The following is a 26,190-nucleotide window of genomic DNA, read 5'->3' on the forward strand; positions in this document are numbered from 1 at the left end:
TATTTACACACTGAATTGTCGACGGATTTTTCCGTTATTTCCCGATCATGACAAGGAGCACACGGCGGGTGTGACCGGTCGGCAGGGGATGCTCACTCCTCCATGGCACCTGATCCCACCTCTGATGTTTTGGAGGTCCGTGTTTGCTCTGCTCCTATTTTGTATTGTTTAATGGACATTTGAGCTTGAATACTGTTCGTTATCTCCATATATTTCATGTTACTAAATAAGTAGAAAAGTAGTAACAATCATTTTAAGGCATTTTATTGCTCACTTGAAAAACTCTTAGATAATATTACCCGGTATAGTTTTCACAACCAAATCAAAATCTGTCTCTGCAAGAAAAACCGTCCTTACGAGCTCAGTAAATTTGAGAGTTCGCTGGACATATTCTTTGCAGACATTTTACTAACAAGTTTAATAATTTTTTCCTGCTGGTATTTAGGAAGCAGACTAGAGTTCTCCATAAACTTCTTCTTTACGTCTGCGTCTTTCATAGGCTTTCTCCAGTGTCCATAAGGCTCTATACACCGAGCACTAAATTTCTCGCCATTTTTTAGTGTAACCGAAACGTCTACATACATGGTGTCAAAGCAAGGCATGTTGTCGCTTGGATTAATAATGGTCGTTTTCCGCAGTAAAGTATACAGATTCTTCCTTTCCTGCTCGATATTTTGAAATTTAAATGTTGCAGGGGAAATACGTCCATCAATTAGAGCTGAACAAGCTGTGAATTGAAATGAATGTCTCGCTTCATGTTCAGAGGCTGGAACAGGCCTGTTGATGTATTTTGATTTGGGTGCAAAGATTTCTATAGATTTAACAAAACCTGCATCTAATTCTCCATGATACTCTGTTATTTGCTTTCGGACTTGAAGTGAGGCATCAATCGCCCAGTGCATCCCAAGATGACAAGGGTAACTTTTAATGGCTATATCCTGATTATGAAGAATCAGATTTTCAGATATCTGAACTTCTTGTAAAAAGGAACATGGATCGTAGTCTGGGAAGAAGGCTCCAAATCCCGATTCCATGTCGAGAATATTTTTATTTCCCTCAAAGTTTATATCAGCTAGAATTGCTGCCTCTAACCCACTTCGGGCTGATTTTCCAGCGTGGAGCGGTTTAGTAAGCGTTCCAGCATTAGCCATTGGTGCTCCAGCGAATGAAGCGGCGATTGCAAGAGAATGAAGACATTTCTTTGGTCCTAGACCAAGAAGTTTTGCTGAGGCAGCAGCGCTTCCCATAACGCCTACAATGGCCGGTGGATGTAGTCTGAAATAATTCACAAAGAATTCTTAAGTTATTAACTTATTTTCTTAAGTTTTTTTAATGATGCTTTATCCACGGTTGGTGGTGCTAGTGACTGAGCAATTGATAACAAAAGAAAAAGAAATGACTAATAATATTAACCTGTTTGGAATATTTTTGGATTGGGAAGAACACCTCAGTAAAACTCCCTGGATTTGAACCCCGCAGTTGAAAGCCACTAGAATGTCTTCCAGCGAAGGTTTGTAATTTTCAGGAAGATAATCTGCCAAGGCAAGCAAGCTTGGCAAAATAGGACTACTTGGGTGAGTAGCAGGATGCCATGTGTCGTCGAAATCCATCGAGTGACAGTTCGATCCGTTGATGTAGGCCGCCATTGCTGGTGAAGCTCTTCTGTTGTTTGTGCCCCATATCAGCGCTGGCTCAATACTGCCGATCCTGTCTGTTACCTCTACAAAATGTTGTATGTCTTTGGAAAAAACGGTCGTGGATCCAATCAAGCCGACGCCAAGAATATCCAATATCATTCTTTTACTTCGAGATTTCACACGGTCAGAAAGATGTTTTGTTGAAAAACTGGAAACATGTTGGGCTGTCCAAGATGACAGTGAAGTCTCTCGAGCATTTTGAACTACTGTCAGAAACAACAACATAATAATTTAAAAAAAAAGATTAATCCATATTTTCGTCAACTAAAAAAAAAAAAAAAAGAAAAAAAAATTAATGCGCATCTGGTGAATCAAAATTAGTACCGTATAAGATTTACATTAACGACTTTTGACTCTTTCCATATTTATGCTGACATTGTATAAAATTTTCTAGGGGTCCTTTTTTAAGTTTTATTCAAAAGAATATTGATAGTTTTGTTAATCAATTATCGATGCTATAGGGAATAAAAAAAAACAGCAGTTCGTTCTACCTTATACCAGAACTTCAATTTTGTGCATTAAAGCACAAAAGTATTCCGAGATTTGCGGGGCATAAGAATCAAGTAAGATCAAGACCTTTAAAAGGAACAAAAGGTGAAACAAGTTTAACACATTTACAGTCAGAGTACAAGACGTTAAAGAATATATGTCAAAGTACTAAAACAAGATACGAGGCTTACTTTGTGCTTCGGTTCGTTGGTGCACAGCTCTTCTTAGTGCTTTGAAACCAATGAACGACTGTTGTACCAGTTTCCCAATCTGCGTTGTGTAACTCTGTTTTTAAATCAATGCAATATCAACTTTTCATTTTAGCTACTTGAGACTTAAAAAGAAATGAGCAGGAATTCAACAATTTTATAATTACATACCGTCATTTTAGATTTTGTTCTCATGAATAGTCGAAAGCTAGTTTGTCGGTCGTTTTTAAATGAAATCTGACATGTGACAGATTTCTGAAATCAACTTACGCCCAGGATATTTTTAGCAAACAAGGAAGATATTTGCTCACTTCCATAGTCTAAACCCTGACCACTTATCCTGTAATGGTTTGATGTCTTTGTAGATTTCTCTTACAATAAAGTCAAATTACAGCTCATCAATGTATTTCAGTAATTGTTGATATCAAAATTTTTGTCAGAAAGTACATTCAAAAATGAATTCTGCTTGCAATTGCTTATACATATTTCTTTTTATCAATTTTTTTCTTGTAAAGAAAGTCTCCTCAATGTGCCAGCATTATACCCTTTCTCAAACAATATCTTTTTATTTTTAATTCGTCATTATACAGTCCCTGAACAGGCATAGCATCAGGGAGGGGGGGGGGGCTGCCCCCTCCACTTTTTTCCAAACACAACTTTTTACTATAGAAAATGTTCATTGAAAGGCCGGTAGCCCCCCCCCCCCCCACGCTGTGAACGCTGAACGCAATTTGAAGAACGGTTGGTAAACGGTGAACAGTGAGAGAACACAGAACGCGAACGAAGCGCAAACGCGAGCGCAAAATGTAACGATGAACGAACGATGAACGCAAAATGAACGATTTATTCGGAATGTCTTTGATCTTTTCCTGTATTCTATTTATTCTTTTTTTTTTTCAGGTGCAAGAAAACATAAATACATCTCATAGATAAAAAAAAAATTGAGGTGCCGGTCTGACCATGCCATACTATTTATTTTTTTGTTCTGAACACTTCCAGAACAAAATACAATAAATAAATAAATAATAACTGAAGGTACTGATATTCTTCTAAGAAAGATGACACATGCACATTATTTAGAACATTATTTATTTTTCTTACAATTTTTCCTGCACATTATGTTATGTTTTAATTTAGCTGTTTAGTCAAAGAGAACTGAGCTGTAAAATATTGTAATTGAATTAAAATAGAGAAAATTATTCTATAAAACCATTTCAAATGTTGTAGATTTTAGAAGAGGAGATAAACCATAAAAACATACATGCATTTCCGTACGAAGGCGATTCCGTGTAAAATAATTTTTAAAAAAATGTCCCAATTAGGAGGACAATTTTACATTGGTCTGTGGACGTGCATAAATATTATACATGTTTTCCAATATTTTCGAAAAATAAAAAAATATTTTTGTGACATTTCTTTTTTCTATTATCTATTAAGCAGAATACTATCTTTGGACACCCTCAACAGACAAGTTAAACAGCTAGAGAGAGAGAGAGAGAGAGAGAGAGAGAGAGAGAGATTCCGTTATATAGCCCCTTCCGAAATACATGTACAATGTACCTGAATCAAACAAAAATTCTCAAGTTTTATTTTTTTTTTTAAATATTTAAGGCAGTGAAAGTTACCATTTTTTTTTAAATTGAGAAATCTATTTTTTTTGGGGGGGGGCAGTCATAATCGTTTTTTATCTGCATCAAGTTCACATGAAGCTCACATGCCTGTCCTGTCAATCAGAATCCTTTGACACTGTGCTGCTGTGAAAGTCTCGTCACGCCGAAGGCAAAGTACTAGTATTTCCAAGAAGTTTGATACACTTTCTTGAGAATTTATATATATATATATATATATATATATATATATATATATATATATATATATATATATATATATATATATATATATATATATATATATAATTCTCAGTTCTAGTTCTTACATGTAATTCTATAGTAACTGAATAACGTGTTAGAAATGAACATTTTCGTATTTATTATACGGGTGGATAATCAATCGACTTGGATTTTCATCTATCTGTCAATGATTTGTCTTCTTTGACATAACAAAATATTCTGGCGCTTGACGTATCTATGTATTTAAATTTAATCTTTCAGCTTTGTTCTAAATTGATATGCTTTCAGTATTTATTTTGAAGATTAATTTAATAAATAACATAACAAATAAATTAATAAAATAATAATAAATATTAATAGTGTCAATTTGAGAAAAGTCACTGCTTCCTCAGGGAATGGTGAACCAATGTCTGTAGATAGTTTAGAAATTTAAAAGATATTTCTTCATCCTTTTCGTTTAATAGATTGAATACACATCTAAAAAAAATTTGCTAATCGTATCTTAATGAATTACATTAATCACATTGTCCTTCCTCCTCTCCGCCAATACTTGTTTTAACACTTAACATTACACGTAGTATAATAAAAAAAGTTGTTTTGGGTACCCTTTAAATGTTTTACACTGAGGTAGTTGTTCATTAAAGAAAGACAACTGTAGTTGTAGGAATCAACTGTTATATCACTTTTCTCGATATAAAACATGTCATTCATCTTTTTCGTGCCAGCACCTACTGCGACACGGGACCTCGGTTTATACGGTCTCATCCGAAGGACCGGTCTCCACGTCCAACAATGGGATTCGAACCCGCGACGTAAGGATCAACTCCTTACACCGCGACTCTAGAGCTGACGCTCTAACCACTGTGCCACGCGGGCGACGTTTGTTTGTAAATCATATTTGTTGAATGCGATAAATTTTATACTCTTAATTGAACCCTTAGATATTTTATATAAGAATAGCTGATATTTGATGGAGGACACCTATATACACTGTAAATAAACGCATGATTCAAAACATACAAATGCATTATAAACATTGCATATACTGTCCAATTTTATTCACATAATTTGACAGTCATTAAAAAGAAAACAAAAAAATGAATTCACTTTGAAAAATGCTATGGTTTGTAAATGATGCCCTCTAAATGACGTTTTATCTGTGTAATGATCATGTGTAGACATTGTACAAAATTCCTTAACTTGAGACAACAGTGCCTGTCTCGGTAGTAACTTCTGGATTTTCAACAGAGGTAAACCTTTTATATATGTTACGGATTCTGGTTTGGGTTTAGCAGCAGAAACCTAAGACTAGGATTGATAATTAAAGTTTCAAAATGAGGGTTTCTAGCTCAATTCATAACCAATTTTGATTGAAATTGCAGTTTTTTGCAAAATTTTGATGTAAATTTGTAACGTTGCAATTTCATAAGTGTGAGATTTTTTGGGGAATACTTTGTTGCTAAAAAATTGCACTTATTCTAATATTTTTAGAGACATATATCAAAGAAATTGGTCAAGGGATGTGTTTGTGGCAGGTATTTCAAATGGTATCATATATTTTGGGACACCCTGGTGTCCCAGAATATATGATACCATTTCAAGAATCTGTAAAACCTAATGTATTGAATATTGGATTGCAACAAATGCATTTTAAACATTGCATATACTGTCCAATTTTATTCACATAATTTGACAGTCATTAAAAAGAAAACAGCAAAATGAGTTCACTTTGAGAAATGATATGGTTTTTAAATGATGCCCTCTAAATGAAGTTCGATCTGTGTAACGATAATGTCTAGACATTGCGCAAAGTTCCTTAACTTGAGACAACAGTGCCTGTCTCGGTAGTAACTTCTGGATTTTCAACAGAGGTAAACCTTTCATGTATGTTAAGGATTCTGGTTTGGGTTTAGCAGCAGTAACCTAAGACTAGGATTGATAATTACAGTTTCAAAATGAGGGTAGCTAGCTCTTTTGATGATCCATTTTGATTGAAATTGTAGTTTTTTTGCAAAAATTGATATAAATTTGATACATCGAAATTTCATAAGTGTGAGATTTTTTTTTTTGGAATATTTTGTTGCTAAAAATTGTACTTATTCATATATTTTAAGAGACATATATCAAAGAAATTAGCCAATGGATGTGTTTGTGGCAGGTATTTCAAATGCTATCATATATTTTGGGACACCCTGTATATGTATGAAAAAGCACTTTGTGTCTTTCAAGTTTGTTTATATATTTCCAAAATTTAAAAGTCCTTATAACTAGACCCTTCCTAATAATTATACATTTATCCCTATTTCTTCATTAGCTTACCTGAGCCGAAGGCTCAAGTTAGCTTTTTGATAAAAATATGTTCATTGTCTGTTGCTGTCATCATTTTAAACTTTTCACAATTTCATCTTCTTCTCTAGAACCATCGGGCATGTACCAAACTTGGCAAAAGGTATTCTTGGGTAAAGGGGATTTTTTTTAATAAACTGCCAATCCCTCTTTCAATGAGAGATAATAAAGATTTGAAAAAAATGGCATTTACAAAAATCATCTGAAAAACAACTGGGCCGGAAAAGTTGAAAAATGTGAAAGCTTTACTACATAATAATGATTCAAATTTGTTCAAATCATGACCCCAAAGGGTAGGGTGGGGACACAATATGTGATAGCAGGAATATTTAGGGACAAATCTTTAAAAATCCTCTTCTCAAGAACATCAAAGGAATTAGTCATATTGATATGGAAGTATTTTCAGGTATTGTACATTCGAGCTTGTTGAAATTATGTTTCCGGTAATAGATTTGGGCCATAATAGGTGATCAAAGTTTACATATAAGAATATGGTGGAAAATCTGCTGATGACGAACAGACTTGTCATAGTGACCCACGTGATCATTGTGGCCCGTTAACCACTTTATACAGGGTGTCCCAGAATATATGATACCATTTAAAGAATCTGTAAAACCTAATGTAATGAATATTGGATTGCAACAAATGCATTTTAAACATTGCATATACTGTCCAATTTTATTCACATAATTTGACAGTCATTAAAAAGAAAACAGCAAAATGAGGTTAGTTTCAAATGTGCTATGGTTTTTAAATGATGCCTCTAAATGACGTTCTATCTGTGTAATGATAATGTCTAGACATATCTCAAAGTTCCTTAACTTGAGACAACAGTGCCTGTCTCGGTAGTAACTTCCGGATTTTCAACAGAGGTGAACCTTTCATGTGTGTTAAGGATTCTGGTTTGGGTTTAGCAGCAGTAATCTGAGACTAAAATTGATAATTACAGTTTCAAAATGAGGGTAGCTAGCTCTTTTGATGATTCATTTTGATTGAAATTGTAGTTATTTTTGCAAAAATTGATGTTAATTTGATACATTGAAATTTCATAAGTGTGAGAATTTTTTTTGGAATATTTTGTTGCTAAAAAATGGAATTATTCATATATTTTAAGAGACTTATATCAAAGAAATTAGCCAATGGATGTGTTTGTGGCAGGAATTTCAAATGGTATCATATATTTTGGGACACCCTGTACTTGTTTCCTTATATTGAATGATCACAGTTTTACTGTATTTTACTTATTTTAAAAGTAATAATTTCACAGATGTACCCCCCAAAAAGCAACTTGTAACCAAAGAAAAAATGTTGGGAAACTGCATAAGGATGTCCAGCTAAACTTTTCCTGTCCTGTTTGAAGAATTTCAAGTCTTGAAAAGTGATGCAAAAACTTTATGTATTTTATCTTATATATTACTGAAGTTTTATACAGACTTCAACCAAATTGGACTTGTAACAGCAGACCTGTCTTATCTACCACTTAAATACTACTACAGTACTGATTATATGATCAACCACAAAGAAAAATTAAGTTTTTCCAAGATTTATGCTACAGGAAGCCCCCGTCAGTATGACAAAGTTGAACTATGCAAGTATGCAAAACATGATGTTTTCACGGTTCAACACTTTGAACCATATTTTTGGAATGAGAAAAGCAGACCTGTAAGCACTCTCAATAAATTTTGGCATTAAGAAACAGTGTTCACTATATTTACATATACTTATATGGTAGGATGGCAGATTTAATAAAAGATGCCAGTGCGGCTTTAAAAAAGCAGACACCTGCAAACAACATCAATAATCCTTTGTTTAGAAAAATAATCCCCTTGAAGCATTCAGGTAGACTGCATGGGAACATGATACACTACAATCCAACTTCTTGAAGCATCTCGAGATAGAAAGATATTTGACTGTAATTTGAAATCAAATGTTAAAAAAAATTATCTGGAATGTGTTCTCATTTAAAGGACCAATGATGGGATATGTGAGCTCAAGCATTCTCATTAATTAGACACATGAATCAATGTTCTTTTTGGTTTTATTTTTTAATTAATTAACTAATTTTTTCTGCAAAGTGTATATATAGATAACTATAAAGAACAAATAAACTTTGAGGAGAAATATATGAAGATAACGAACAGTATTCAGGCTCAAAAGTCCATCAAACAATACAAAATAGGAGCAGAGCAAACACGGACCTCCAAACATCAGAGGTGGGACCAGGTGCCATGGAGGAGTGAGCATCCCCTGCCGACCGGTCACACCTGCCGTGTGCTCCTTGTCATGATCGGGAAATAACGGAAAAATCCGTCAACAATTCAGTGTGTAAATAATGGCCTAACAGTTTGTATGAAAAACGTCAGTCAGCATTTGACTCAATGATAAATTGTATTTGCTGACAAGGTCATTGTAGGAGGAAAATAGAAAGAAAAGAAGTAATAAAATAGCAGATTTTATTCTAATACTTGTAGTTCTTGACTTAAATTCAAAGAATCATGTGAATTTCATTGTTGGTTATTTGTTTTAAGTTTTAAATATCAAATAAATTGAATAAGTTTAATTACTTGCATGCATTACACATATCTTTGAGGCATATTGGGATTATATCTCCCAGTTGATTCGATTGCTCGTGCGTGGAGCATGCTCCACCATGCTCCACGCACGAACAATTTCTGAAACGAGGCAAGATATTGACAAACAAGTTAATGAAACAAGGATATCAACAGTCAAAAAACTTTACAGTCATCATTTGACAGTTCTATGGTCGATATAACGAACTTTTCAGCAAATACAATCCATCATTAAGTCCAATGCTGACTGATAATTTTCTTTCTTATTATTAGGCCATCATTTCTACAGATTTTTTCCTTTACTCGATCATTACAATGAACACACTGCAGGTGTGACCGGTCATCAGGGGATGCTCACTTCTCCATGGCATCCCACCTCTGATGCTTTTGGAGGTCCGTGTTTGCTCCGCTCCCGATTTGCATAGTTTCAATGGACTTTTGAACTTGATTACTGTTCGTTATCTCATTATTTCGTATGTTCATAATGTTTTGTTAACAAATTAACATTTCCTGAATAAAAATAATTAAGAAATGAGCTATGCATATAACATATTTACTTGTATCACGTAAATGTTTGAATAAAATATACTTTAAAACCTGAAACACGTACAGGAACTTGCAAAACAAAATTGTTACGTTGCCGTGTGCTTCGGATACAATCGGCTGTATTTGGCAGCCCTGATCACAAATATAGGTAAATGAACTATTTTTTCTGCATTAATGAATAAAAATTCTGCATCAAGAAATAAAACTCTGTGAAGAAAAGGTTGACGTTCCAAAATTGGTGGTTGGAGTAAGAATCCATTTCTTAAATGAAAATTTATTTGTTACAAATACGCAAAGAAAGTTTTCCAAAAAATCCTATTTTTATTTTTATCTAGAAAACTACATGATCTAGCATACGTAAAATTATTGAAGTACATGCATTTCATTATACGTGAAATTATCAAAGTACATGCATTTATTTTTGCTTTTATTATCATTTTTTTCATATTGCTTTAAACTTTTCAACAGAATGTCTGATAAAAAGTAAAATGTTCGTATTCTTTTTAATGGCAGAAGATTGCAATTCTTAAACATGGTACATATGACTTCTTTTACAAAGCCAGTCATATTATTTTTTTTTGTCTTCATTTTATTTAAGCATAACACACCTAGCCATGCCTACAAATTGAATACTGTAAATTCCTTATTTCACGCGAGTACTTAATATCGCGAAATGACCCAAGGGCGTCTAATCGCGGGAACGATAATTCGCGAATCGGTGATTTATCTAGAAATTTTACAAACATTAAAGCACCATAAAAATAAATGCGAGTAATTTAATTTCGCGAGTGGTGCTTCTCGCGTAATAACGCGATAATTTATTCCCCGCGTATATTTAGGAATCTACAGTACCGCGCTTTAGCGTGGTATGATATTTTGTCGGCACGGCCAGGTGTGTTATAGGACCGACGACATCCAGAAATAAGAATTCAATACTTATATTTACATTCTCTTATTTTCTCTCTTCATAATTGTTTATTTCATTAATCATTATTATCAAATTTTATCGCCAATCAGAACTGGTGTGCTTAATAAACGTAAGAGCCGTTTTTGACGTTGGAAAGGTAAATAACGCAAATGAACATTGCAAGGAAAAAATGACAAATTAATTTTAAACACACAGTTGTATTTTACGTTAATTTAACAGGATAGCTGTTTTTTTTAAATATACATTTAGGTGTTCCTAGAGTATTGAAAATGCATATAGTTCCTACTGTGTATTCTACCGCGCGGTGACAAGGATTCGCTTGTGTTATAGAGATTTGATCGCCGTAGATTTCTAATTGATTTCATAAAGAAAATTACACTGAATGTAAACAATTTACTTGTAAATAATTTATGTTCAATATATGATTTTATAATTCAGCGTGTTCTGTGTAAATTTTTTAAACCTTTGGTTATATAATCTTACAGAATTCTTGACCCATTATACACGAGGATTCTTAGGAGTGCCAATTGTTTTCATTCATTTTTTCATGTAATTAGAAATCCTTGGTTGTGTATTTTTAAAACTGTGATAAAATTCTTTACTAAACGATACTAGTTATAGAAAAAAGCAATCAAAATTTTATTTATTAAAAGCCGAGATGTTGTGAATAGAAATTATATTTATATACTGCTTTCATACAGATTCAATATTTGATTTTGCCATTGTTAAAAAGTTAAGGGTCTCATAAAAGTAAGATAGTGCAAGTTGTAATGTTGATCTTAAGTTGTTTTGTCCACTGTATTTCTGAGCTAAATTGGTCTCTGTTTCGTTATCTTCACCTTTTACGAATACATTATCAAGGCACCAATGCGGTTTCGTCATTAAGTATCAACAATCCCGAGACAAATCCAAGAGTTAGAAATACGTTCCCAAGCACGGATCTAGTTTCTGGAAAAAAAATGAACACAATATTTAAAAAAAAACCGATTGCATGGTTTCAAATAACCAATTAATCACTTAACCCTTTGATTCTAGAGTTTTACTTTTTACGAAAGCCGGATAGGCTCATTTTTGACAAGATAAAAAAATATTTAACTCGTTATAACGAGATAATTATCTCGTTATAACAAGTTAGTATCTCGTTATAATGAGTAAGTCTCTCGTTATAACGAGTTAGTTATCTCGTTATAACGAGAGAGTTATCTCGTTATAACGAGATATAGTTATCTCGTTATAACGAATTAGTATCTCGTTATAACGAATTAGTTATCGGGTTAGTTATCTTGCTATAACGACTTAATTATCTCGTAATAACGAGATACTAACTCGTTATAACGAGATAACTAACTTGTTATAACGAGAAAACTAACTCGTTATAACGAGATATTAACTCGTTAAAACGAGATAACTTACTCGTTAGGTTAGAACGACTTAATTATCTCGTTATAACAAGATACTAACTCGTTATAACGAGATAACTAACTCGTTATAACAAATTAAATAACTCGTTATAACGAGATACTTACTCGTTATAACGAGATAACTATCTCTTTATAACAAGATAATTAACTCGTTATAACGAGATACTAACTCGTTATAACGAGACAATTATCTCGGTTTAACGAGTTAAATACTTTTTTATCTTGTCAAAAATGAGCCTATCCGGCTTTCGTAACTTTTGATTGTTGTAATTGTCATTTTATTCTTTTTTGTCCTTCTAATTATTTGTACTTACATGTATTGTTCATATTTTATGTTATATCAATATGTGTGGATTTTTCTTACAACTATATTTAAAGAACTGCCTTTTGATCTGATGACTTTCTGAAGAAATAAAAAAATAAACTTAATAATAAAGGCCAATTTCTACTGAGGGCATATACATATATATATATTTGTCGGTTTTAGTTGCAACAAATATGTTGTAGATAGTAACTCTGTAAATTGTTAGAGTTAAGTGCCTCGGAGAAATGGATCAGGCTTAGTGATTAAATCTCGAACTGTATAAAGATGGTTTAACAGAATCTCCATTTGCAGGGAAAGGGACCCAGATTGATTAAAGTTACATATTAACTCTGCTTGATTAAAGGGGATTTTGAATATTTTTTCTATGGTCTGGGACCAAATAACTAAGGTCTTAACTCAACTCGCGTGTTTTTTAGCACACTGAAAATTCAGATGAATGGATCCGGAGAACCCTGGCCGACTTCTGAACTTTTATTAAAGCACCGTCCTTGGTTGTTATTATCTAATAGTCTACATATCTCTGGTTGATCCCACCTTTTTTAATTGTCTATATACCATATACACAGAAATTGATCTATGATGGGCATACAATGAAGGCCATTTTACTAGCCATTCATCATATTTTTACTTTTCTAGTGACAAGTACAATTTTATTAGTTTTTAACTGACTTCGGTGATTATTTGCCTTCAAACTTGCGATAGAATTATATTACCTATTGTACAGAAATATCTCTAAAATATGGACCAATGAACACATGTCAACCCTGTCCTAAGTGACTTATCTGTTCTAAGTCTGTCCATACCGGAAGCATCAGAACATATCAAGAATTCAAATCCTTCAGTTATTTAAAATTAGCTGCGATCAAATATTAGTATGTCAAGCAATCTAGAAAAGTAACAAAATATTTCCATCGCTAAGCAATTTGTGGAACTATTTAAACAGTTTATTGCATATATTAGATTCTTAATCTTTTCGGGACAGTCGTAATTCATTTTAAAGTCGAAATTAAAATATCAACCAATATCCTGTATACAAGTTTATTTCCTATAAAACAAACAAAAAAGTGAAATACTCATGTATATAAATTCTACACAGACAAGCTAATTTCTCCGACCTCGACTCTGGCTAACCATGAAATTTCTCTCTGTTTTGACTTGGATGGCTTTCTTGGTTTTTGCCTCAGCTAGATATATTGGACAAGGTAATTTCATTTATATTATAAGCAAGCTTAATTTTCTCCCAAAAATTGGAGAGAAGGAGTCTGATATCTGATATTAAGGAATTTCCACCCTCCTGTGATGTCATAGGTTTTAGCAAAATCTGTTATTAATTTAAATTTATACCCAACAGAAATATATCTTTTGGAAGAATGCTTTTCAATAGGTGTAATGACAAATATTGTTCAGAAAAGAATTCAAAAATTAATTTAATATTTTCTTTATTTAATCAATTATTTAATCTTTTAAAAAAGTGATGCTTTCTCATGTATCTTCATTCAGACATTTCATTTTCTTTATTGTACTTTTAATGTAAAATGGTTTTCCTGATATTCAAATTTCAAACATATTTATAAAGTAACAATTATTTTGGAATTCCTGCTATCAAAATTGTGTATTTGAAACAGTTTTTACATAATTTTAGTAATACTTTTGAATAAAAATGTTCGATTGTTTATGCTGACATGTACTTCTGTTAATTCTTGTCTGACATCTTAAAAAATATGGCAACCTATACATTTTTGGCGATTATTAATTAATTTAGACTATATTCAATGAAAATAAATGTACTTTTTCTACTTTGAACCCATAAAATTGTGAGGGTGGAAATACCTTAAGTACTTTACTAGCTGGTATAGTTAGTTAAATTATAATCTGACATCAAAAGACCCTGACTGCCCTTCTCAGGTCCTCTCAGTAAAAATAAACCCATATTAATTAGTTTGTTATATTTATTTTATGATGTTAATTTAAACTAGTAATAAAAACATTACTGAATATTTTTCAGTATTACGTGCTCCTACGAGTGTTTTCTTACAAATGCTTTGATGAATGAATATAAATCAAAACATTTTCTTTGTTTGTAAGGCTTATTATTTTAATTGTATGTTAGAAGAGCTGGGATTTAATTCTAAAAGGAGCAATCCAACTTATACCTATAGTTCCCTTTCTAAGGAGGAAATTCTTCAAAATCATTTATCAAATTTAAATATTTTTGATATTCCCTACAATCAAATTAAATTTGAATTACCATACTTATACTCTATATCTAACCTACATAAAAATTCTAACAGACAAGGATACAAAGCAGGTTCCAGTAAATGTTCTACCAAGCCTCTTTCTTTAGTCCTCATTAAAATCTTAACAACAGTGAAAAAGAAACTTCAGGAGTACTGTACAATAATATATTCGAGGAAATGTGTAAATCACATGTGGATACTTAAAAACCCCAAGGGACTTTTATAAAATTTGAAATCACAAAATTTTACCAGAATCAATAACATCAAAACGTACGACTTTTTCTACACTTTATACAACCATTCCCCATGATAAATTAAGTCCAGGCTTTTTGACATCATAGAGAAATTTTTTTCATTAAATATAGAACTCGTAAATTTACTTACCTTGTCATTGGTCATTTGCAAAATTATTTTGCTAAAAAACATTCTTATCGTACACAAAAGCACTCCGAAGTAGATAAAAACGATGCTTGAGTGTCTGATTGACAACTTAGGTGCAGTTTTTGGAGATCAAGTCTTCCACCAATCTGTCGGAATTCCCAAGGGTACCAATCGGGCCCCATTATCGGCAGACTTACTTTTGTATTCATATGAAACAGAATTTATTCAAACACTGTTATATGAGAAGAACAAAACACTTGCTGTGGCCTTCAACTCGATATTTAGATATATCGACGATGTATTATCAATTAACAATCGTTACTTCTATTCAAATGTCGATTCGATATATCCAATTTAAGTGAACCTGAAATAAAATATACCAAAAAATCTGACACATCCGTTCTATATTTTGGATATTTTACAAGAAAAATTCATTAATGGAAACCTAACAACAAAACTTTATGTATCAATGTACCCCGATCATCTGTATATGGAGTTTTTGTCTCCCGGTTGATTGATACGAAAGAGCATGCTCTACGTATGAAAATTTTTAAAACGAGACAGGCTATTGGCAAAAAAGTTGATGATACAATGATATCATCAGTCTTACTAGATATTCTCAACATTTCGAAAGTTCTATGGTCGATACAATGAACTTGTCAGCAAATACAATCTAACATTATGTCGAATGCTGTCTGACGTTTTTCATACTAATTGTTAGGCCATTATTATACACTAAATTTTCTAGTGATTTTCCGTTTGCCGGATCATGACAAAGAGCACACAATAGGTGTGACCTGTCGGCAGGGGATGCTTACTCCTCCATGGCACCTTATCCCACCTCTAATGCATTTAGAGGTCCCTGTTTGCTCTGCTTTGTGTTGTTTCAATGGACTTTTGAGCTTGATTACTGTTCGTTATCTCCATATTTCATCAAGAATATTAAAGTCTATGTAAAATAAATATCCACCGGTTACTAAATTTCTCTTTACTATATATTTGCAATTTTATTATTATTTTAAAAAAGGTAAATTATTTAATATAAACGTATCCAGTGACTAACTTTAACCCGCCATTTTAACCTTGAATATATCCTAATGATTTTAAATGAATCTTTTTTTACTATAGCAAAATATTAGAAAAGGATCTAAAGTGTATAGATAATTGAATGCTTCATTGACGTCAACAATATTCACGATGGATTAATTTTAGTGGAAAATTCCTCTATCGTGAAAATAGTGAAATTAAAAACACCGCAATGTATTCTACTTTCACAGTACACTACTAAATTGCAAATTCTCTAATTGAATATATCATAATTAAGTTATTTCTACGCCCGAATTACATGCAATATATATGTGAATATCAATTCTCAAGTCACAATGCTATTGTAATTGAAAATTGATTTTTTTTTTATTTACAAGGGAATATTTTCTTTACCAAGCCGAAAATATTCCCGCATTTTGGAAAGACAATCGACGGTGACCGACACCGTGGTCACAAAGTGTCCCCACGAGGACCCCCGTCATGGTCAAACAGTCATTCCCCCGTTCACAGACCCCACCAAGTCCACAGCAACTCATGGCAACAAGTCACAAGGACATCCAAGCATACTCATACAGTAACCTTTGCATCTAATACCGATGTTCAACCAACGAAGCGCCCAGCAACGACGCTGAGATCTCACGAGTCCACCTCGTTTTCGGAGTGGAGAAGGAGCTGGGAGAGGGAGCATGCTTCTGTCTGTGGGAAACAACATTTTGCTCCTTATGGTGCCCAGCTCAGGATTATGGGAGGCATGAGTGCTCGAAAAGGCAGCTGGCCCTGGATGGTAAATTTATCTAATATCCTTTTTCGTTTTATCCGGTGAATGTAGATTAAAAATGTATTTATTAACAGAAATTGAATAATGTATGAAAATAGATTAATGATCTCAATAATCACAACAATCATTTTTTTTTAATTATCTGTTGTATAACATTAGTTTGGATGACATAACGATATAGTTTTTAATATAAATTGTAAACTAGGTTTCTGTATATTTTATCCCATTTCGCCAATCCGTATGTGGTGGAGTTCTCATCGACAACGCGTGGTTTCTCACCGCTGCTCACTGTTTTGATCCGTGAGTCATTTCTATATCAATAAGACTATTAGCACTTTATATGACACGAATAAAAATTATTTAGTTTAATCATTATGATATAAAATTAACTATGTGTCATTAATAAATGACTTTGAATCTAATGATGAAATAATGCTATCATTCAACAACCACCATGATAACCATTATTGCGACGCAACACTCACAGATGATACAAATTATATTTTTTTTGATTTTTTGAATAGCAGTATCATTCATTTGTGATACAAAAGTTGTTTTAGCAACTACATATGTTATTTGTACACTAATGATAAAAATAACATGCTTTTATATCATTTAATGGATTCATTAGATTTAAAGTCATCCTTTAATGCTTATGTGGCGAATTCAAAATCAATTGTGGTAACACATACCACGCTCTGGTGAAAAGTTATTTTTCTTCTTCAAACAGACCTCTGAGTGCTGAAAAAGAGTTCATGATAATCCGATTAGGATTACATAATGTAACTTCGCCAATGAATAGAAACTCTGTTGAACAACAAAGAAAAGTACAACAAATATTCAAGTATCCTGGATACGGCACCAATTTTAGTTTTCCTTTTGATAATGATATAGCGTTAGTCAAGTTAAACTATCCAGTTGAAACCACGGATTACGTCAGTCCACTGTGTTTGCCAAATGAGGTAGAAAGAAATAAAACTCGATGCGTTGTGACTGGATGGGGTATAAAGAGAAGTAAGCCCATACATTTTATTCTAAAAATTTCAGAAATGCAGATCAATAAAAGGAAAGCAAATTTTAAATATATGACCAGTGGAGTTTTCCTCAACTACAATTTGCATTTTGTTGTATAAATTTAATTAAAGACGAATGACATAAAATATTTGTATTTATAAATATTTATAATTTTATAACGAATTCATGTTCTATCCAATCTGATTATTTAGAATAATTTTGTACTTTTGACATAGACATAAACGTATTTTTTCTTATATTTTTGGTTCAGCTCCGAATGCGTCCAATCCTAATGAACCCGATCCAATGGCCTGGCCAGATAATCTACAACAAGCCACAGTCCCTCTTATTGAATATGGAGAGTGTAAAGCAAAAGAAGGATACATAGGGAAACTGACACCCAACATGCTATGTGCTGGATACCGTGAAGGACATGTCGACACATGTAATGTAAGTAGCTGTATTTGTAGATGCTTAGAAAGTATACTTATCCTTAAATAAATAAATCATTATTATATAATATACTCGTGTTCCAAATGAAGTCAACAAATGCGGGGTTATATTGGTTGTTTTTGAGTTTATATGAATAGTATATTTTCGATAGTTACGTACATTTTGATACTGACCTAATGAGTAGCCTTGATTTTAAATTTCTTTGAAGGGAGACAGCGGAGGCCCGCTCCAGTGTATGAGAGAAGGTGTTTGGCATGTCACAGGTATTTACCAAGTATATCATGTATTTAAATCAAAAGATAGAAAGCCTCTGTGATGAGTTGAAATTTATGAATATTAGAAAGAAAACCCACAAAATCAATGCAATCAGTATTGAAACTAAAAATCATACAAAAATATTAGCAAATGCTTTTATATAAACATATATGTGTATATTACACAACATCTTCTCAACATACTGTATATTACATGCAAATCAAAGCATTCTTACTTTCACATTGAACTAAAAAAACTGAAAGCAAAGAAACAAATAACTTTGTAAAATAAATAACTTAAATTATAAAATTACAATCGATATATTTAAAAAAAAAAAAGGCAAAAGCCCTCATTACGTGATAAGTTAAACAGAACAAATTTATTGTATTTTTTTCATAAATCACCAATACAACCATCATCAAGCTAAAACATGTGTATTGCGTGACAGTGGGAAACTTTTGGTGAATGAAAGTTTTTTAATTCAAAACAGAAAAAAAATCTGTATCTTGGGAAAAAATCTTTATTCCTTAAAATAAATAATTCGTGTGTGAATGGTAGGAACCCCCCCCCCCCCCCCACACACACACACACAATTATAGGAAGTCTGTGTCACAAAAAATCGTTTTCGTGACCATGAACTTCACAATGATGGCACAAGTTACAGGGTCCAAGGAGCCAGGGGACACAGGAAGAGGGCGTCTCCACCAAAAATTGCCAGTGTATACTTATTAGACAATAAAGCTAATCTACGATTTTGCCTCCTAAAACTTAACGTCTTATTACCTCAAATTATGTTTTGAAAATTGCTTGTGGACATTTTCTGATCTGTTAGGTTATGCCCCCCCCCCCCCCCCAACTGAATTTGCTTTCTATAGTTAGCTAGGTCCTGAATATGTATAATAGTTTATTTGTGTAGTTAAGTTAGGAATGAGATTAATCAAGCAAAAGAAAATGCAGTATAATATATGTGATATGAAAAGAAAAATATCAGGTTTAATTTTCTGCAAAATAAAGTTGAGTTTACATTTATTAGGCATAACGAGCTGGGGAGGAAAGACTTACAGAGAGTGTGCGGAGGCAGATCAGCCAGGCGTGTATACCAAAGTCTTAAGTTACAGAGAATGGATACTTACAACAATGTACAATAATAATGGTACCTCTGGATGACAAAATAAAAGAATATACAATGAAAGATACAAAGATACAAAGAAGATGCAATAAAAGATGCAAAGTTACAGATTGTTTTGTCCATTTTTTTCAGCTTTCTTTTTTTCCTTAAGATAAAAATAAAAGCATATTTGTCCTGAGTTCACCACATTTAATAGCATTGCACTGAATTGCAAAATATTCTATACTGAAATATAAGTTTGCCTTTAAATTGAAATCTATTTTCGGTGCTTGTGATAGTGTGAAATCACTAATTTTCGGGCGGGGAAATTTTTTTATTGTTTAAATTTCGAGGTATGTTGACTCAACTCGATATATCTAAGTGAACTCAAAATCTAAGAGTCTGCCACATTTGTTTCATAGTTCGACATTTTACCGTCTATAGACTTTAAATGTCAACTAACTAAACTATAAAACAAATGGGATGACTTCAGATTTTCTATCGTCAACTTTTCCTATTTTTGTTCGAGTAATATTCCACTGTCAACTGCATCTGGTTTTTGTCTACCAACTGGTTTGGTCGCAAAATCATGTTCTGAGAACTTTAAACCAAGACGGGCATGATGTTACAAGGTTTAACAGTCAGCATTTCGCATGTGCTACGGTCGTTATAATGACTTTGCAAATACAACCTTGAGTCTTATTATGACTTACATGTTTCCCACTAATCGTAAGGTCACTGTTTACATGCCAATTTTATTATAGATTACTCCGTTTACCCTGATGTTTACAGAGTGCTCATTGCTTCGATTCTGAATATCTTGTTGTCTATGTTTTTATCATATATCTATTTTAAAAATAACTAATATGCATAATATTTAAATACAAACAAAATAGGGATTTTTTTTTATTATCAAAAGTTATATTAATTTGAGCTTATAGTCTTCATGCCTGGGGTTTTCAGGGGTATATGTTCAGGATTCCTATTCTTTCTGAGATGGATCACTAATCGTTTTTACACTAGTTTGAAACTATTACATTGTGTTGTATTTTGATCTCTCATAAAGTAGTCTGTCTTGATAGTGTAAGTAAACGATGAATACTTTTATTTAAAATGACCAACGCGTATCAAAGAATTTATAGGTTATTATTGTTTTGTTACATAATCATCGATTTTCATTTCTAAAAAAATCACATCAATTAACTCGGATAAGTGTACTGTTTTAACTAGGTGTCAATTTAGGATGCCATAAAATGTCAACCATTAACGTAGGGTTTATGAGAATCCCATAGTTTATGGTCAGTAACTTTATATATGTGCTTTTTGATTTCATCTATTTTCCAGAGAAATAAACATAATGTGCTAAAAAAAATAATAATTACAGCAATTATTGACTTGTTATGGTCAATGTTAGTATTAACCACTCTTAAAGAATACGACATTGTAGGGGCCCAATGAATTCTTAATTTAATCTGATACTGACCATATGGATCTACAAGTCAAAAAATGATGTTTGTCGGCAAAAAATAAACAGTAACATTTTTTTTTTTTGAAAAAGTTTTTAAAGCACATAAATTACACACTCTTAAGATACAATGTATTCTTTAGGACCATTCCTAACAGGGCATTCGTACTTAGCGTACCCTGTGCACTGAAATATTACTCTTAATTTGGTCGTGATAGACCTCTGATAAGAAATATAATTCAGTTCTAATGACACGATTTGTAGATAACAAATAATTGCTCAAATCAGACAAGATAACTGGACTAGTGCTGCATTATGCTATTTTTGGCGATTTTGGCCTTCGTAGCCTTCGGTATGTTTCTTTACTTACCAATCACTTTAGCAAAGATTTATCAAATGTAGACTTATTTTCCTCTTTTTAAAGGGAAGAAAGAACCATTTGGATCAATATTTAATATCAAAAGTTTACCTGTACGAAAATTCTTACAACAATGTAATGTCAACAACTTAACGTGAAAGAAAATGACAACTGAAACTTTGCTATATTTTAGAGGGAAAAAATCGTACCTTTACAGCGTATACGTTTACATGATGATTAATTACATGCGGAGAAATGTTAAATACATGTGTCATGCAAGAAATTAGTTTTGTTTGTTTGTTGTTTAACGTCCCTTTCGAGAATTTTTTACTCATATGGAGACGCCATTACTTGCCGGTGGAGGGCTGCAAATTTTGACCTATACTCGGCACTTATAATTAGGGCCACTGAGCAGTGAGGGATTTTTTTCGTGCCAGCACCTACTGTGACACGGGACCTCGGTTTATACGGTCTCATCCGAATGACCGGTCTCCACGTCCCACAGTGGGATTCGAACCCCCGACATAAGGATCAATTCCTTACACCGCGACTCTGGAGCAAACGCTCTAACCACTGCGATACGATTAGTTTTGATATGAAGAAAAGAAGCACTACGGTGAATATCTGTTTGATAAATAATCATTTTCAGATCCAGCTTTGGGATCGCTTCCTAACAACACAGGATGTGGGGTACCACACTACAAACCTAACTCACCCGTGAAAAGGGTTGTTGGAGGGGAGCAGGTGGCCCCAAACAGCTGGCCCTGGATGGTAAATTTAAAACTTAATGCTGCTTTATTTTCATGAATAAATAACAACAATTGAAACTAAGGTCCAACAACACCATCCTTTTTTATTTTCTTTACTATATACCCTGCAGGAATGGTCCTATCAAAATTGCAGACTGCGCTTGTTGCCTGATCTCTAACTTATTCGAAGTCTTTATGGCATTCAAATTTTGAATATTTTTTTGTGATACATTTACTTTCCACCAAGCCCATACTCCACCCCCACCCACCCCCATCAAAAAATTTGTAAATTTTGCAAAAAAATTCGTCAGCAAGTTTTAGACTATTTCTCTTACCAAATTTTTTTTTACTAAATTTACTGGTATGCTTGATGAGGACCTTACAAGTGAAAATGAGAATACTTGGTAGTATCCTCTCTACACATAGAGAATATTCCCTTAATGTAAAAATAAATCCGGATCTTTACTGACCAGAACGTATTATAAACATGTGATAAAAGTGGAGGAGGGGTTACTTTTTCCGGATTTCTATCAATTTTACAGGGTCTAAGGCGCTCTGTGACAATAACATGACATGTAATGAAGATAAAAAATTCTACTGAAACATAAGTTCTTTTTAAGATAATAGGAAGACGAGTTTGGAGAAATATCTTTGATCACTTAATTAGTATTTGTGGTCAGTAATTAGTATTAATTAATATTAAAATACAGTTGGTGTTTGTCCCTTGAACTCACAATGATTTCGGTGAAGCTCATTGAAAGAAAAGATTATCTCTAGTTCAAATGCATACTAGTATTAATACTGATATGGTTGTGGACTTATACTCCAAATTATTGCACTATTTGAATGATAAGGTTTTCTTATGGTATTTTCAGGCGTTGCTTAAGTTTGATGGTCATTTGACGTGTGGTGGAACAGTGGTCAGGAATGACAACAACACATTGGTCATCATCACCTCAGCGGCTTGTGTAGATGGGTATCTCCTCCTAATGTTGCTATATATTGAATGTCTCTCAAAATAGAAAAGTAAAATGGATTTCTCCCAACGTATTAAGTGTCTGCCGAGAAGCCATTTTCTATCTGTTCAATCATTAAATACTAAATATGTCTTTCTTTTATTTTAATTTTTTTTTAATAATGAGAGAAGAGTGATAAAATAAAGTAAAACCGTTTTACAAATTCAGAAACACAAAATCCGCTCTTAATAATGAGAATCCGTTTCTTATTATCAAAAATCTTGTATTTATATTTTTCATCAAATATTACATCGTAATTCAGAACATTGGCCGATGAAACAAGATGGCAAGTTCGACTGGGTGTGTTCAGTAGGGCCTCGGCAATCTTTGAGCCATACTATCAAGAGTTCAGAGTAAAGAAAATCGTACAGCACCCCGATTACCAACCGAGCACGTTCTCTAATGATATCGCACTCATGTTCGTCGACGGTGTCATCCAAGAGACGGAGGGAGTCAGTCCAGCTTGTGTAACGAGAGAAATGTACTCACCCGGAGAAAACTGTGTTACACTTGGCTGGGGAGTCACTAGTCAAGGTATCATACTTTCTAAATCGACTAAATTAAGAGATTCCTAGATACCAGTTGTTTAAGATGAGAGAACATTTATGTTAAAACAAAAACCAAAAACCAAAATAAATAAATAAATAAATGCATGAATAATAATACTACTACTAAAATATTAGGTATATATGAATCATATTCCATTATGAAAATTCATTTTGTTTGCTTTGAAAAAAAAATCTTGCCAATTTTTCTGTACTGAATGTAATTTGAATCATTAACTATATCACAAAAACAAAATAATTAATAATACTTGACAATTTAATTTTGCCAAACTATATCGACTTTTAAAGCAAAATTCTTCAAGTAAGCCTGCACATGTTTCAAATTTTGCAAAATGGGACATCGATGTTTTCATTTAAGTGTGCTTATTAATTATTAATTGACTTTTTCAGGTGGAGAAACAACAGATAGACTTCAGCAGGTATTCAAACCAATTCTTGGCGCTGATACCTGTCTCCAGCAACTTAGTAACCTGTTTAACAGAGTAACAATGCTCTGTGCCGGGAGAGACGAAGGAGGAGCAGGTGCTTGCACTGTAAGAAAAATCTTTATTCTCTTATCTCTCTTTCTCACCTCATTTGTCTCAACAAACTTCGCTTTTTCTGATCTCAAGAAAAAAAATAAGGTTTATTTATCCCATACACTGAATTACAAAAAGAGGCAGCACTTGGGCTTGCCTGTCACTCGGTATCTTGCATTTTGGTCACCTAAACGGTTTTCACAATTTGTAAAAAAAAAAAAAAAAAAAAAAAAAAAGAATTAGTCGCTGGATTAAAAATTTAATCGGAAGATTTTTTTTATCAACAGAGAGACACAGGCGGTCCCCTTCTTTGTAAAAGAAATGATGTATGGTACCTGACTGGTAAGATAATTCAGAATAACAACAGTATGAACATGTGATAAAGTTCATAATATCCATTAGGAATCATAACTGAGATCTTACTTACTTTTGAACTATTTTTGCTTTCAGGCATCGTCAGTTGGGGTTTTGGCTGCGGAACTGCAGGATTACCACCCGTGTATACTCACGTGTTCGAATATGTCACATCCGGGTGGCTTAAAACTGAAGGGGACATCTAAAGTATAATAAAAGCAATATAAAAAACTCTGATTTTTTTGTTCTTTTATTCCGTTTTTAGAAGACAGTCTATACAAAATGTTTACAATGTTTTATTATGCATTGAAATTGGAAGGAAAAGAGGGTTCAGAAAATGCAATGCTAAGAAAATTGTTCCTCATTGGATAAGTTGAAAAATAAGTCAGCTTTCTGAATTGTTTTTCTATTGTAAAATGAAAATTATTAAATGATGTTTTCCAAAGTAACAAGAATATTTTTTTATTGTAAACTTGAGATATGTATCACTTATACAAGTAAGTATAAAGTATTGCATATATATATATATATATATATGTATACTGCAGACATGTCGAATAACAGAAATAGGGTTCATGAAACACACCCTCACACACAGATATATAATTTATATATATATATATATATATATATATATATATATATATATATATATATATATATATATATATATATATATATATATATATATATATTCAAAAGAATTATTCTAGTATTGAAATAACAGGACTTTTGGGAGAATTGTTTTGGGTATTGTTTGCCCTTGTTATGTTTACCAGTATCTTCGTTTATCCAGTGTGGTATGTCAAAGAATTTTCAGTTCGATTTCCTTGGTAGATGACAAGATCGATAACCCAAAATCAATACAAATACATGTAAAGACTTTTCTGGCTAATTGATGAACAGCATTTTCACATTTCCACTTATGGATGTCAGGAAGCAAACATTCATGCCTTCTCCAAATATTTCCAACACTTAATTCTGTTGTGGAACGTGTTCCTTCAAAAGCATAAATACACAAAAGTGCACTTTGGTAACAGTATCAATTCGCATTTATTCAAAATATTTCTATCTTGTATCTATTTTGCACCAATCGATTCCAATTTTTTTTAAATTAATATTTTAAGATAAGTACTATAGAAATTATTAGCATAGTGCTTATTCTAACATGTTGGTGCCTTTTTAGATTCAACTATGTTTTGGTTGACCGAACCCTCAAATTAAGGTAAAGGTCTAAAAACTATTTAGGGATGTTAAATTTGTCTCTGGTTTAGTAAATTTTAAGAATGATTCTTCAAAGAACAGTAAGAATAAATAAATTTATAAATATTTTATACAATAAACTCTAATATAAGCCGGATACCTACATTCAATATGTATATCGTATTCATTAAAACTAGGGATGGCAATTTGCAACCGGTTAACCGATTACTCGGTCGGAACGATGGTAATCGGTTAGTCGGAAAAAAATAAAATATATGTAAATTTGAACGCAATTTTCTTACATTTC

General features: G+C 32.7%; 2 protein-coding genes across 2 annotated transcripts; one reads left to right on the plus strand and one right to left on the minus strand.

Moving 5' to 3' along the window:
* Nucleotides 1-337: 337 nt before the first annotated feature.
* On the minus strand, nucleotides 338-2,572 carry LOC133189690 (cis-aconitate decarboxylase-like). Its single transcript, XM_061325089.1, has 4 exons — nucleotides 2,567-2,572; nucleotides 2,378-2,471; nucleotides 1,414-1,903; nucleotides 338-1,275 (listed from the first exon to the last, which is right to left on the minus strand). The coding sequence occupies exons 1-4, from the start codon at nucleotides 2,570-2,572 to the stop codon at nucleotides 354-356; spliced, it is 1,512 nt and encodes a 503-aa protein (XP_061181073.1). The 3' UTR covers nucleotides 338-353.
* A 12,512-nt stretch (nucleotides 2,573-15,084) lies between these two features.
* On the plus strand, nucleotides 15,085-24,898 carry LOC133189691 (transmembrane protease serine 9-like). Its single transcript, XM_061325090.1, has 15 exons — nucleotides 15,085-15,163; nucleotides 16,424-16,830; nucleotides 17,030-17,124; nucleotides 17,555-17,838; nucleotides 18,110-18,288; nucleotides 18,500-18,554; nucleotides 19,580-19,699; nucleotides 21,263-21,300; nucleotides 21,426-21,471; nucleotides 22,127-22,248; nucleotides 23,102-23,202; nucleotides 23,505-23,776; nucleotides 24,199-24,341; nucleotides 24,614-24,668; nucleotides 24,777-24,898. The coding sequence occupies exons 1-15, from the start codon at nucleotides 15,085-15,087 to the stop codon at nucleotides 24,884-24,886; spliced, it is 2,106 nt and encodes a 701-aa protein (XP_061181074.1). The 3' UTR covers nucleotides 24,887-24,898.
* The last annotated feature ends 1,292 nt before the right edge of the window (nucleotides 24,899-26,190 follow it).

The sequence above is a fragment of the Saccostrea echinata genome, unplaced genomic scaffold (assembly GCF_033153115.1).
Source record: "Saccostrea echinata isolate AGI-Se365-2 ecotype Australia unplaced genomic scaffold, CSIRO_AGI_Sech_v1 ptg000019l, whole genome shotgun sequence".
NCBI lineage: Eukaryota > Metazoa > Mollusca > Bivalvia > Ostreida > Ostreidae > Saccostrea > Saccostrea echinata.